Below are 15554 nucleotides of genomic sequence, written 5' to 3'. Positions count from 1 at the left end.
CTGCAGTTCGTTGGAGGGGTCAGGCTGCATAATCATTTCTAAAGCTTTGGTTTTAAGTCAAGCCCTTTCTTGTGTTGTTTGCTGCTTTTCTCATCATCAAATGACCAGCAGGATGGCATGAAAGCGTTTAGATCCATGTACCTTGTTTTTGTTTAGTCTGTACTTCTCACCACCATCAAAAGGCAACAGGTGCACAAATACACTTTGTTTTTGTTTACTCCATGTAGTTCTGAGAGCTGAGGTGCATATTTTGATTTTCTCAATTCATCAAGGTAAGAGCATAAAGGTGTCTCTCTCTCTCTCACACACACACACACCATAATTTGCTTTTATACTCAGAACTCCATATTCAAAGCCAATGTTGTTACTAATCTTTGACATGCCCAAGACTGGGATAAAAAGGTAAAAAAAAAATCCAGCCACACACTTTTTATATAGAAAATAAGTCATTTTGTGTGTTTCCCACAAAATCAGTGACACCATTTATGAACTTTGCAATAAGTGTTAAAATCTTGAATTTTCTTTTAAACACTTGGTAGTTTTGATCAAAACTGAGGTTGATTAATAGATTTATGCAGAAATTATATATATATATATATATATAATATATATAATTTATATAATTTAGATGTTTTCATCCCGAACATAATGAAAGGGTGGTGAATTTGAACAACGCACAAGGGTTAAGACCAGGCAGACGGTTACTGTTAATCCTCCACTTTAAGTAACTTTAATCTCTTCACACATCTCACTATAGCTACAAAGACTAAAGCCCGCGAAAACTTAGCAGAAAAAGAGAACTTCGTACATATTAAAATACCACCATGGATAACAATTAAGATCCTACTAGCCGATGGCTCGGCACCATTTTACTAACAGCATTAAGTTACTCAACCATTGTGAAAAAACTGCAACCAATCCATTAATAAAAAAAAGAAACAGACCATATTGGTTTAGTATCGTAGTTATTAAACAATTATGGATCTAAATTAACTAACCTCACATACAGAGACGAAAGTTGGATGACTGATAGCCTGAAATCAATTCGACGACGTGCAGACTGTTAACATTAATCCTCCACCTGAGGTAATCTCTTTACACACATCTCATGATAGCTCTAGTTTTATACGGTCTATGTGATAGCTACACAAAGTAAAGCCCGCGAAAATATAGCAGAAAAAGAGAACTTAGTAACGTTACATAATAAATATACCATCATTGAGAACAGTTAACTAAAGATCCTACTAGCCGATGGCTCGGCTCCATTTCACTTAACAGCATTACTCGACCATCGTGGAAAAACTGCAACCAATCCATTAATTAGAAAAGAAACGGACCATATTAGTTTAGTATCATAGTTATTAAACAATTATGGATCTAAATTAACTAACCTCACATACAGAGACGAACGTTGGATGATTATGACAGACAACCTGAAATCAATTCGAAGACAGCAAACTGTTAACATTAATCCTCCACCTGAGGTAATCTCTTTACACACATCTCGCGATAACTACACAGAGTAAAGCCCGCGAAAATCTAGCAGAAAAAAAATAACCATCGTAATTTTTAATTGTAGTATTTATTTATTGAGAATTAGAAATTCCTTAAATAAAAATAAAAAAAATATTTATATAAAATTTAATTCATGTTATAAATTAATTGTTTTGGAAGAGTAACACTTACAAATCTGCACATGAGTTTTCGCTAGAGTATTGGTGCACCAATAAGATGGCTCAGAGTTGTCCCGCATCTGGCTGATGAATATCCTCCTGTTAAAGGTATGTTTCCCTATCATAGGTCACTTCGATGCTGCGGTGACGTCACCACGTATGGGAACACCTCTGGTGTGACGAATGTCTGAAGCCCTATACCATCCCGCCAATCCTATTGGCCAAATGGCGCATAGCACCACCCTGCGCATGCGCGCGCATGATATACCTGGGTGCAGCGCGCCATTTCGCTCAGATTTCATTCCTTCAGGAATAGCGAATCATCTGTGCCCTATCGTCTCGCGTTCTCCAGCGATCTCTTCGAGCAGTGTTAACTCCTCTTCGCGGACGCGATGAGCTTTCGAAAATGTAAGGAGCCATGTACCAGGTACATCACGGCGGGGGACACTCATGACAGGTGCGTAGTATGTCTTGGTTTACATCACGCACAGGCGGCGCTTAGCGGCCTTTCTTCCTGTCCCCATTGTGATGGCCTGCGGCTCAGAGTACTGCGCTCCAGGGTGGAAGTTTTCTCTAATGTCGCCCTCGAGTCTAACCCCCGTCAGGTCACCTCTGCGACTGCCGAGGCACCGCACGAGGCGAGGGCCTGGGGTGACACGTGCGACATGGATTTTGTGGACAGCGCAGCGCTGGAATATTCTCCACATCGCTCGCTCTCCCCTACCCTGCTGCAGAATAAAACTTATACTGAGCCTGTCGTCTTCTCTAATGAGGATTTACTTCCCACACCGGAGGCATGCACCGCCATCTCCTTCGGTTGTGGACGCTATGACGACGATGTTTTATCCACCGCGGCCTCGGGGTCTGAGGACTTCGCGACCGACACTAGCCCTCTTCCTCCTAGCGGACAGGAGAGGCGTGTTTCCCCCTCCTACAGTGAGCTGTTGGATGTGGTTTCTCGTGCGGTGGGTAAATTGGGGCTAGACTGGGAGGTTGACAAGGCCGAGGCCCAACCTTCTTCCAAGCTGGACGACCGTTTTTTAACCAGTCGGACACCTACACAGCCCCGGAGGCCTTTGCCTTTTTTCCCGGACCTCCACCAGGAGGTTTCGAGGTCCTGGAAACAGCCATTTTCGGCGCGGATTACTAACGCCGCGGCCGCGGATTTCGCCACCGTTTCTGATATGGCGAACCATGGCTATACTATGATGCCCCCGGTGGAAGAGACTCTCGCCGAACACCTTGCGCCTAGTTCGGCCGCGGCTTGGAAGTCTCGCCCCCTTCTTCCTTCGAAGGCGTGTCGAGTCACGTCTAGTTTGGTGGGTAAATCCTACATGGCGGCTGGTCAGGCGGCTGCGTCGCTCCACTCTATGGCGGTCCTTCAGGCCTACCAGGCGGAGTTATTGAAGGAATTGGATGAAGGTGAGGGCATCACACCGGAGGCAGTTAAAGAACTGCGTAGAGCTACGGATTGGCGCTACGCGCTACCAAACATACCGCTCGTGCAGTGGGCCGTACTATGGCCGGTTTGATTTCGGTTGAGCGCCACCTCTGGCTTAATCTCACCGATATTAAGGAGAAGGATAAATCTTTCCTTATGGATGCCCCTGTCTCCAGGGATGGATTGTTCGGTGAGGCTGTCACGTCAGTAGTGGAGAAGTTCAGGGCAGCGAAACAGCAATCAGCCGCTTTCCGCCAGCTGATTCCCCGCAGACCCAGGGAGGTCGAACGCCGGCAAGCGCCCGCGCGTTCTCGCTCAACCTCCTCTCACCGCCAGCGAGCAGCCTCTCGAGAGGAACCTACACCCATGGCGCCTCCTCGTAAGGACTGGGGCCCTAGGGTTTTTCCTCCGGCGCACCAGCGTCAACGTAAGCGTTTGAACCTGACCTCGACGGCTAAAGCCTCTCGTTCTCGGGTGCCGAATAGCAGCTCCTGATCTTTTTGCTGCTTGCCAGGGACTGTGCCCTCCGCTAGAGAGCGCTGTCGGACCGCTTTCGCGCATCCCACACTCTCATTGCAGTCCCCATGCTCAAACATTGATTGTCTCGCCGCTAACAGCGCCTCGAGCAACATTGGATCGAGCTGTAATGACAGACGCTCCCTCAGACACTCTGCGCAATCCTGCTTTCGGAGTTCGAGGGATGACTCAAGGACCCTACACAAACGGCCCGTTTATGACGGCTCACACAGCCGCCGCTTTTTCGCTAGCGGCAGAGCCCGATGTTCCATCTGTTGGCCTAATTCCTGCCGTGGACACGTTTCAGGATTATACTCAACGGAACGCAACGACTCCGGCGCATACGCTTCCCCGGTGCACGAACACCACGGGTTTTTCGTGTCCGGTCGTTTTAACGCGTATGACGGCGTTGCTGGGAGCGGAAGCTTTGAAACTGTTAATATTGTTTCGGGCCGCGTGGGAACGCTTGCCCGGCATTCCTCAATGGGTGTTACGCACGGTTTGTCACGGATACACCATTCAGTTTCGGAAAGGCCCGCCTCCTTTCCGCGGAATTCTTCCCACTACGGTGAAGTCTACGGAAATGGCGGTGCTGCGACAAGAAATGTCAGCTCTGCTGAGCAAAGGGGCTATAGAAGAAGTACACCCCTCTCAGATGGAGACAGGTTTTTACAGCCGTTATTTCGTGGTACCGAAAAAAGACGGCGGGTTACGACCCATTCTGGATTTACGCCGTCTGAATCTTGCACTCAGACCGAGCAAATTCAAGATGTTGACGGTGAAAAATATTCTGTCTCAGATCCGACCAAGCGATTGGTTTATTACGATCGATCTGAAGGATGCGTATTTCCATATTCAGATCGTCAAGAGACACAGGAAGTTCCTCAGATTCGCTTTAGAGGGCAAAGCGTATCAGTACCGCGTTCTTCCCTTGGCTTGGCTTTAGCGCCCCGTACGTTCTCAAAGTGCATGGACGCAGCTCTGGCCCCGTTGCGGCTCCAGGGCGTTCGTGTGTTGAACTATTTGGACGATTGGCTGGTGATAGCGCAATCGCGGACTCAAGCACACTCTCACCGAGATCTTGTGCTGAATCATTTAAACAGCCTGGGCTTACGAACAAATTTCAAGAAGAGTGTTTTAACTCCCTCTCAACGGATAACTTTTCTTGGAATAGATCTGGACTCTCGCGCGATGACAGCGAAGCTTTCTCTCCCGCGCGCTCAGTCGATTGCGTCATGCGTGCGGCACTTCAAAGCGGGTCGCACGGTGACGGTGAGATTGTGCCTCAGGCTCTTGGGTCTAATGGCAGCAGCATCCCCCGTGATTCGTCTGGGATTGCTTCAAATGCGCCCTTTTCAGTGGTGGACGAAAAGGCGGAATATTTCACCCCGTTGTCTCCCGCATCGCACGATTTCGGTGACACGGCGGTGTGTGATGTCGCTGAAAATTTGGATGTCAACCGAATTTCTCCTGTCAGGAGTTCGATTGGGAATTTATGCTTTCCGAGAGACTGTCACGACGGACGCGTCTTTGACTGGTTGGGGAGCTGTGTGTCGAGGGCGACCAGCCCACGGAGTGTGGACAGCGGCTCAGCGCGGCTGGCATATAAACAGACTGGAATTACTGGCAGTTTTTCTGGCTCTCCAGTATTTCTCGGATCTGCTGATCGGCCGTCATGTGCTACTCAGATCAGACAACACAGCGGTTGTGTCTTATCTGAACCATCAAGGAGGATTGCGCTCTCGCCCCCTGTGCAGGCTGGCGAGGCGTGTTCTTCTGTGGTCTCGGGACAAGTTTCTCTCGATCCGGGCCATTCATGTCCCCGGACGATTGAATTTCGGAGCGGATCTGCTATCCAGACAGGCTCTGGAACAGGGAGAATGGCGATTACACCCCCAGACGGTGGATCTTTTATGGCGGATATTCGGCAAAGCGAAAGTGGATTTATTCGCATCGAGCATGACTACGCATTGCCCGCTATGGTTCTCCCTACGCTCCCCATCGCCCCTGGGCGTGGATGCGTTAGCTCACAGCTGGCCCAAGACCAGTCTGTATGCTTTTCCTCCGATTCGTTTGATCCCAGCGGTATTATGCAGATTACGCCGGGACAGAGTGGAACAGCTGCTGCTGGTGGCTCCGCGATGGCACACGCAGCCGTGGTTTGCGGATCTGATCAGTCTGCTAGCGGGCTCTCCGTGGGAGATTCCCATCAGGCAGGATTTATTATCACAAGCACAGGGGCTGATTTGGCACCCGAGGCCAGATCTGTGGAAACTGTGGGCGTGGCCACTGAGCGGAGTGCGTTAGTATGTCCCGGTTTTTCTGCTGAAACTACTGAGACTATATTGAGTTCTAGAGCAGCTTCTACGAGACGCTTATATGCTTTCAAGTGGAGACTGTTTACAGCCTGGTGTGGTAATCATAATGTGGATCCAGTTTACTGCCCAGTGGCTTCAGTGCTGGAGTTCCTCCAGGAGCGTTTCTCGGATGGCGTTACACCAGCCACTTTAAAGGTTTACGTGGCAGCCATTTCAGCTTACCACGAATGCATAGGCGGTGCCTCTGTGGGGCGTCATCCATTAGTTTCTCGTTTCATACAGGGTGCGCGACGGCTGAGGCCTTTCCGCCCTGTGCGAGTTCCTTCATGGGATTTATCCATTGTGTTGTTAGGTTTATCAGGGCATCCGTTTGAGCCCTTGGAGACCGTATCGGATAAAATCCTGACATTGAAGACACTTCTTCTCATGGCTTTATCCTCCCTCAAGAGAGTTGGGGATTTACAGGCTCTTTCTGTTTCACCCTCATGCATGGAATTTGCACCAGGCTCTGTGAAGGTGCTGCTGCGGCCCAGGCCTAACTATGTTCCTAAGGTCGCATCTAACCCTTTTCGCTTTCAGCAAGTGGTTCTGGAAGCTTTTTCGCCTGCCGAGGCCGGGTCAGGAGATCTAAGTCTTTGCCCTGTGAGAGCTTTAAAGACTTATGTGGATCGCACAGCTCCTTGGCGTGGTTCTGACCAGCTGTTTGTCTGCTTTGGACATAAAAGTAAGGGCCATGCAGTTACAAAACAGCGCATGTCCCATTGGCTGGTGGAGGCGATTTCTTTGGCCTATGAGGCGCGCGGACTCGCTTCACCCTTAGGGGTTAAGGCTCATTCCACTCGAGCTGTAGCTTCTTCTCAAGCTTTTCTCAGTGGCTCTTCTATGGATGATATCTGTGCTGCGGCAGGATGGTCCTCACCGAGCACTTTTATCAAATCCTACAGTCTGGATGTGAGGATGGCCCCTGGCTCCCGGGTTCTCTCCGCTTGAGCAGTTGCTTCCTCGGATCTCAGTTATCAGGTACGTCAGGCGTTTTGGTATATCGTTCCCATACGTGGTGACGTCACCGCAGCATCGAAGTGACCTATGATAGGGAACATCTCGGTTACGTATGTAACCTTGGTTCCCTGAATAGGGAACGAGATGCTGCGGTTCTGGCCGTTCCGTACCTTGATAACTCTTCATCTTCAGTCATGAAATCTGAGCGAAATGGCGCGCTGCACCCAGGTATATCATGCGCGCGCATGCGCAGGGTGGTGCTATGCGCCATTTGGCCAATAGGATTGGCGGGATGGTATAGGGCTTCAGACATTCGTCACACCAGAGGTGTTCCCATACGTGGTGACGTCACCGCAGCATCTCGTTCCCTATTCAGGGAACCAAGGTTACATACGTAACCGAGATGTTTTACCTTCTGTTTCTGTTTTTGGGAAAATGCATGGGTTCATAAGCATTTCAACAGATTGATTCTCGTTTGGTTGATCTAATACACCTAGATTGTTTATTTTAATCAATTTAGTTTATTTAATAATTTTAAGGTGCGGCCACATTAAAGCGAAAAAGTTTTTGCGATTCACAAAGCACCATTGCACAATCTGTTCCTTAAATGTTAGTGATGGTGATATTAATGTTTGCAAAGATTAAAAGATTAATACAATGTGTATATAATATTTTATTAGTCTAATAAATTTTTGTGCTTCGATGCTACACAAAGTTATCATAGTAGCTAGCCCTTATGCATCATGTTTCAATTATTTTTCAATTAACGTTACATTTGAAAAGTAAAGCCATACAAAATAAAATGATTCCATTATAATTCTTACACCCAGACAAGTATAAATCTATGCATGTATTTGCATGGTATAATATTGCTGTTATTCTTACCTATAATTTGCAGCATAATATAAAATACTGGTCAAATGTTTTAGATTGTTGTTTTAATACACATTGTCAGTCTATTTACAGGGTGAAAGAAGAGAAATGTTCTACAGATTGCCTGGTAAAGAATTGTTTTTTTTTTCTTTTAAATTAAACAGTTTCAAAATTGTGTTACCATTTAAAATTTAATAAAACACTAAAGTAAGAGAGAGAAGGTAGATGAAGGGATGGTCATGTTTTGATAGATGATGGCCTATAGCAGTGGTTCTCAACAGTCCTCGTGACCCATTGCTTTGCACCTTTTTATATGCTTCTCTTATATCTGAAACCCAGTTGAGTTCATGGAACTCTGACTTAATGCACTGATGATCTGGATATGGTGTTTTAAAAAAGGGAGACATACAAAATGTGCACAGTATTGGGTCACCAGGACTGGAGTTGAGAACCACTGGCCTATAGGAAACCATGAACATGACCATGACATGAAATTACTATATTATCTGGAATACTAAACTAAATGTGTATGTGTGTGTGTGTGTGTGTGTGTGTGTGTATGAGGGGTGCAACAGATCATAGACTGACCAGGCCCCACGGATCAGCAAGCATATGATTTGCGGATTAAGTTTAACTATCATAGAGTGAAAGTTTATAATTTGCACATGTTTTGTCTTACCAGTTCAAGTTTTTGTCTTACACAATCAAGCAATCTCAACTCATGAGCTGTTTTCTTTGTGCTCAGCTGCTGCTACACACACCCGAAGCACACACACAAAGAGAAAGAGATACCACGTAGACACCGAATTGATTCCTCTTTCACATACACACAAAGTTAGGTTAAAATACCCGTTTTGGCAAGTGTTCTAGTAAATGCAGATGGTTATGTCTAAACTGAACATAAACAGCTGAGGAAGAAACCGGATTTGTATTAGTTATTACAGTAGGTCCGTGCATTTGGTCTAAAAGAGACAGCAGCCAAATACCTGCTTCAAATACTGACTTTATTTGTAACTTATGTTGTAATCATATGCTTGTAAGTTATGTAATTGTTCTTGTTTTATTAATAACTTTATCAGTTAAGCTAGTTTTGCTGTGGTATAGAAAAGTAAACAGTATTTTATTTTTTTTTATTTTTTTTTTTGCTAATCCGAAAAATTATCCGATCCGTGTCTCCAAATCCGTAATATGATCCGTACAGTAAGTTTTGTGATCTGTTGCACCACTAATATGTATGTATGTGTGTGTGTGTGTGTGTGTGTACTCTGAGTGTCATTCAAGCAACATTAATTCAGGAGCCATTCTATGCCATGTTCTACAGATGTTTTACTGACGTTAATTTTTTTTTTTTTTTTTTTTTTTTTTTACATAATCTGAACTACATAAAATGATGGACAGTTTTTTTTTTACAAAGTTTGTGTTTATTCTGTGCTGATAATGAAGTCACTTTAAATGATTCAAGTAATGCTGCTTTTATTTGTTTCTAAAAATATATATTTTTTAATTTTACTTGTATGCAGGTGGACAGCTGCAGTGACACCACTAAGCACATCCTCGAAATCCTGGTTGTCCATGGCCCTGTTGGAAAAGATTCTTCCTTTATTAATGGATGGGATTGTTGATGTACTGTCATCACAGGAAGTAGTACACTGTACTGTATCTTGGATGCTAGGACAACCCATTTCAGTTTTGAATCTTGAACATGATTGTGATACATTGACACTCCCTGCTCCACTGGACACTTTCCTCACATACAAGAGCTTGTATTTTGGATCTTCCACTGTCCAGACACAGAATTGCTACAGTCTTCTTTAGATTTAACTTTTCAAAACTTTATGTTGGATGTATTAAAATGGGCAGACCTTGTGACTTTTAAAAAATATTTTTATCTTTGTAAAGTATGCTATCCGTACTACCAAGCTTTGTCAAATTAAAGTGTCATCTTGTTATTTTTATGTAATGTGTGTGTGTATATAATTTGTATATGTATTATTGCCTCCTGGTTTAAACAAATGCTGTGTATGGTGCAGCAAATGCTGTTCAGTAATGGAAGTTAAAGTGTTTTACAGAACAGCAGGCACTTGAAATAGCATTATTAAACTGTATCTTAATAGTGATACAATATAGGTATAGACAGAATTAATATGTAGTAATATTAGAATAAATTAATAATGTTTACGTAGCTGTAGGAAGTAATATATATTTATAAAACTAAGTCAAATCAATCAAATATGACTAAATATAATCTATTAATATCAGTAAATAGCAAAATTTTCTTAATATTTTGATTAAAGCAAGGTTCCTGTCTATTAAAATAAAGACAATTAAGTAATATTTCTTTATGTATGTTGCTTTTAGTAATAATTAAGACTTTAAATGATAATGACAAATGAGTTGTGCTTGATGTTAGTGTTAAATTTACTTTTGTTATTTCAACATGTGTTTTTTAGTTGAAACAACAGTCATACTAGTTCATTCAACTTTCAGCTTAGTTGAAGGCCAGTGAACTAAAATTTTCTTGTTGACTGGACAATTTCTAAAAAAATTGTTATGTCAACAAAAAATGATTTGTTGAAATGACAAAATCTCAAAATTATTTTTTACAGTGTACCTCAAGGTGGTCATTTTTTTAACTGGACTAGAAGAACTTTTACTTGGGCTACTAAAAGTATGAACTGAATGATAAACAGTCGGTCAGACTGCAGGCATGTATTGAGTACAAAATTGTGTAGCCTACGTTTTAATTATATCCATTTTATTATATTTTTATTATATCACAATTAAAAAGCATTAGAAATCCACATATCAAATATGATATAGGCTATGGCTTCATAGGTTTAGCACAGTTAATTTCTTGTATGTCGAACTATTGTAAACAGGCTGAATGAAATATAAGCAGGACCCTCTGTGATACCGCTTATAACTGTTTTGCCTTCACGAGGCGGCCGATGACGATAGCTGGAGGCGGAAGTGAGGCTTCCAGAAAGTGCGAGGGCGGTTGCGCAGGGAAGTGGGGAGGTGGTTGGCTGGATGCTATTCGGTTTACATAACCCAAACATTTACCGTGATTTTTTGAAAATACCTCGCACTATATACCCTCATAATTGTTACCTCCAACGTTATTGTTACTGTGTAGCCTGAGTCGGCTAAGGTTGCATTGCTTTCTACCGGAGAGCTAGAAAAAGCAAAGTCGAGGTGCGCGGCTGCAGAAACACTCATCTGCATCTTCCACCGGACAGTCAGTCGACTGCGGTGCTGCTGTACGTGACTGAGGGAGCCCTGCCCTACTCTGCTGCACACCAGCAATTCACTCACTGCAGACTGGATTTGCAAACACTGTAGCCAGGTTAGTCAAAAGGAAACATGCGTAGAGATGGACGTGATGTGCGGGAATGTGGTCTCCTTTTGTCCCCCGGCTGTTGATTCATTCTTCTTTGTTATGCCATCCGATAAACAATACTGTAACCGTCCCTGAGAATAGCAGTCATTAAAGAACAGTATGAAGCGTTAATCTTTACTGCACAGCCTCTGCTCTGTGTTGGCTTCATCCGGTGTCCATCATCACCATCCTCCTCCTCCTCCTCATCCTCACAATACTAAAAGCAAAACACAGGCGCTCTTTGTGCGGCGTAACTAGCGTTTATGTATCCGGAATTATATGTGCGCCCTTTCAATTAATTATATTTTCCTATTGACAGTTGAATTACTAAATTTCCACTCACTACAGTGTTAACTAGTCAACCATTGCTGTTCACTTCCATTACGTCAACGCGTCCGCTCATTAGTAGTGTTGTGTTTGTGTGCAGACTCAGAATGAGCGCTGAGGAGAATCCCGCTGCTGAACCTGCGCCTGTCATCGACGTGCAGGGAGACGGACGCTGGATGTCACAGGTGTGCACCATTGAGGAACACTGTAGAAGCATGTGCTTCAAACAGCTCAGAGTTGTGCAAATCTTTTCCTATTTTTTAACACCTCGCTCCTATTAAGGATTAGAGTTTAACATGCTTGGATCTGTCCTATATTTTGCAGCATAACCGGTTTGTGCAGGAGTGCAAGGATGCAGAGCCTGATGTTCTGTTTGTGGGGGACTCAATGGTGCAGCTAATGCAGCAGCATGAGGTAATTTTTATTTCGTTAACGAGTCAGCCCATGTAAGGAGAGCCATGTATGTCCATAAGATTTCGATTACAATTCCTTTTATTTATTTAGTAAGAAGACACTTTTATCCAAATATATATCAGAATAATTCTAAGGGAAGCAGTGAATTCTGCAATTCAGGTGGTTTGCAAGCTTAAGCATAAATTTTTTTTTATTACAAATGTATTATAAATATTAGTGTATCATATGAAACTGGTGTATTTTAAAACGTATTTGAATGTATTTATAAGTATTGTACATGTATTATATATTATAGCCAATATATTACATTTGAAATGATACTAACAAAACTTTGCCCTAATAATTTAGATTTTTATTTCATTTTAATGACGTATTACCCAGCTCTCAGGAATACTTTATTCTCATCAGTCTTTCATGGCATTCAGTGGTCAAACACTTTTAAATAATGTAAATGTAAATCGAATATATAGAATTGTAGTAATGGCACTTAAGCAAGTTTTATCATTCCAAAATGAACAAGCCATGACTCTTTTTACGTACACTTTGGTAAATGTGCACCTGATATGCTTTATGTCTGTTGTAGGTTATTATTAATAATAATCAGCATTTAATTTGCTTTTCTATAAATGAACATATTTGGTTTACATTAGTTCCAGTTGGTTTATAATTCTTACTGGTGCTGGTCTCAGGTGTGGAGGGAACTGTTTTCACCTCTCCATGCTCTGAACTTTGGGGTTAGTGGAGACACAACCTGTAATGTGCTGTGGAGACTACAGAATGGAGAACTGGATAACATCAGACCCAAAGTGAGGAAGCGTTTCTTCTTTATTTGTTCACACAGCTTTAACAATATTTCTTATGAAATAAAATGTGTGTTCAATGCTGGAATAGCATTATTATTATTTGTTTTTCCACAGGTGGTGGTTTTATGGGTTGGGACAAATAATCATGAGCACACTGCGGATCAAGTTGCAGGAGGAATATTGGCCATTGCACAGTTACTTCTGTCTCGTCTCCCCAAGGCCAAAATTATTGTTTTGGTGAGTTACCTAAATCAATATGTCTAAATATTGATCATGTGAGATTTGTAGTGTTCGGATTAATGCGTAAACAGAATATTTTAAGTGGTTCAGTTTTTTGTTCTACGCTGATCAGTTGTAATTCCTGTCATTTAGGGCCTGTTGCCAAGGGGAGAGTTTCCTAACCCTCTGAGAGAGAAAAATGCAGCAGTGAATAATCTACTTCGCGCATCTCTTCCTCGACTCGGCCCTGTTCAGTTTATTGATGTGGGAGGTAATTTTGTCCACTCAGATGGGACTATTTCTTCTCGAGACATGTTCGACTTCCTGCATCTGTCCGCCGGTGCATACAGGACCATGTCAACAACTCTTCATGAGCTGCTGCTTCAACTGTTGGAGGAAACGCCCCAGGAGAGGCGAGCCTCACTGGTCTAGGAAGGGGCACCATATTAGTCAATCACTGAAGAGGCATGGTTAAGACATGTTGGCTATTCAAAATGTACCTAAAATACTTTATTTAGCAAGACAAAGAAAAGTACAAAAAGAACAACTAACAAAAGTGGATGTAGGACAGTTGTCAATTTTATATAACCAGTATAAAATGTGTATATGTATCTAAGATGCATAATAGTCAACAGTAAGAGAATGAAGACTAGATGAGAAATATTTGTGACAAGAAATAGTTTTTCTTAGGACATGTTGCTTTGCGGTGGGAGCAGAGTCTCTTCAAAATCCCATTGTCAACCTTTAATAGTAGCACTTTCTCTGCCAGCTTCTCTGTGCCTTCATATATGCACTCAGTCACACTCACAGTGTTATGATGACAGCAAAATGATTCAGACACACAAGAGAAATCATGCCTTTGAAAGTATGTCTTGCTCCCCATTACAAGTTCTTTGGCACAGAGGCATCTGAAACCTCATCTTTCTCTTTTGCCCTTTCATATTCCCAATAACACAAATATGATAGAGGAAGTCTGGAGTGAAAACAATCAAACCATGTCATACCTTGTGTGTGAGAGTTTGAGTTTGACAAAGCTCCTCTTCTTAAGCACCTAATGCACGGCCATGAGGTTTTCAGTGTTAATATTTATCTCACTTGCATCCGTTTTTGTGTATGTGTCCATGTGCTCAATAAAGAATTATGTAAAGAGTTAAGTGTGAGAGCTAGTGGGCAAAAAGTGATATATAAAGTTGTGTATGTGTGTGTGTATGTGCGTCTATGTGTATATAACTATAATCTGTTAATATTAATGCACAGTACTCTGTGAAAAGTGCTTACATAGCTGGTGCTGGTGTATGTGAATGTTTTTGTGTTTGAGTGTAAGAGATCAACCATCTATAACTATTTGGCCCTCAAAGCGTGCACAATTACTGCGGCACAACTGCCACTTGCTTCAGATCCAAGCATTCCAATAAATCAGCAGGGATCGAACCTCATATGTGTATTTATTTTATTTTTATCACATGCTGTTAATATGCAATGTTTATATCGGGTTCTTTGTACAGCATTATTATTAACTATGCTTACATAATGCTTTCAAAAATGATCAAGAGCTTCTATATCTACAGTTAGTTATTTTAAAACAGTCTGCTTGAATATTCATTGATCAGTCCTTTTTCAAATGCAAGAATATTAGATAATAGTGCATTGTAAATCAAGACATGGGAGTATCATCTTACTGGAGGCAAATATATTTTGTACCATTCATGGTTTTTGAGACTTGTACTCCGAGTCTGCTTCAGAAAATAAATAGTAAAACTCATTAAGCCTGTAGAGGGAGACATAACACTGTTTAAATGACCTACTGCGGAATCATGCAGATGTTTTGAAATTATTCATTAAGAAATGTAATACGCCACCAACATGGAAACTTCTAAGAGGTGAACAAACCGCCATTATAATGTACAACATGTACTGACTGGGTTCTCTACCCCAAAAAAGATGATTTTCCTCTGTAAATTGATAGCACAAGAAAATAAACCTTGTACCGATTTGAAAACATCGAGTGGGCCTATCATCACCACCATCCTGGTTGCATGAGTAGATAGGTTACTGCTGATGATGACAAGCGTGGAGTTCTGTTCTGATGACACATTTGATACTTGGATAATCTCATCCTCTGTATATTAGCGTGTAGTGCTCAGAAGCCAATGTGCCTCTGTTTGACTGCACATTTGAGACGACGACTGTAGTTTATTGGCAAGTTAAAAATATATGTTACATTGTTTCACAACAGAGGCTCATTGGAAATCAAAATGCTACTCAGCATAAGCCAATCAAGAGATTTTGCTTGAGAATGGGATAGTTGAGCAAATCAAGGGACAAAGATAACTAGTTGAACAATGACCTCTGACTAGTTATGTCTTTGTTTGGTTAGCAGTTGATAAAGTAGCATTTCGAGCAGAAGGAGGTGGAGATCAAGGTTTGCTACACGTTGCTAAATGTTTTGAGATAACTTCACAGTCTTGTCATAGTTTCACGATTACCGGTTTATGACAGCGAGATGTAATCACATGAATGCATTATATTCAATAACGAACTGCTTTTGTTCCGTCTTGCTTTAACTGCTGAATTTCAGAGCTTAGATTTACA

At 42.4% G+C, this 15554-nt stretch overlaps 1 protein-coding gene and 1 long non-coding RNA gene across 2 annotated transcripts; both read left to right on the top strand.

Annotated features, from left to right (window-relative positions):
• The first annotated feature begins 1670 nt into the window (after nt 1-1670).
• On the top strand, nt 1671-9773 carry LOC113050006 (uncharacterized). Its single transcript, XR_003276689.1, has 3 exons — nt 1671-1781; nt 7914-7947; nt 9341-9773. It is a non-coding gene; the product is annotated as an uncharacterized LOC113050006 (long non-coding RNA).
• Nucleotides 9774-10791: 1018 nt separating this feature from the next.
• LOC113049065 (platelet-activating factor acetylhydrolase IB subunit beta-like) lies at nt 10792-14398 on the top strand. Its single transcript, XM_026211100.1, has 6 exons — nt 10792-11166; nt 11627-11711; nt 11851-11940; nt 12630-12746; nt 12858-12980; nt 13116-14398. The coding sequence occupies exons 2-6, from the start codon at nt 11634-11636 to the stop codon at nt 13392-13394; spliced, it is 687 nt and encodes a 228-aa protein (XP_026066885.1). The 5' UTR covers nt 10792-11166; nt 11627-11633; the 3' UTR covers nt 13395-14398.
• The last annotated feature ends 1156 nt before the right edge of the window (nt 14399-15554 follow it).

The sequence above is a fragment of the Carassius auratus genome, chromosome 30 (genome assembly GCF_003368295.1).
Source record: "Carassius auratus strain Wakin chromosome 30, ASM336829v1, whole genome shotgun sequence".
Classification (NCBI taxonomy): domain Eukaryota; kingdom Metazoa; phylum Chordata; class Actinopteri; order Cypriniformes; family Cyprinidae; genus Carassius; species Carassius auratus.
Note: the sequence above shows the minus strand (reverse complement) of the source record. Positions and strands in the feature narration are given on the sequence as shown.

Bases quoted from the DNA above. Each gene is read 5' to 3' on its own strand.
- LOC113049065 (XM_026211100.1), top strand. From the start codon at position 11,634: ATGAGCGCTGAGGAGAATCCCGCTGCTGAACCTGCGCCTGTCATCGAC. The intron at 11,712-11,850 runs GTGTGCACCATT...TATATTTTGCAG, and splicing joins ACGGACGCTGGATGTCACAG to CATAACCGGTTTGTGCAGGA. The intron at 12,747-12,857 runs GTGAGGAAGCGT...GTTTTTCCACAG, and splicing joins TGGATAACATCAGACCCAAA to GTGGTGGTTTTATGGGTTGG.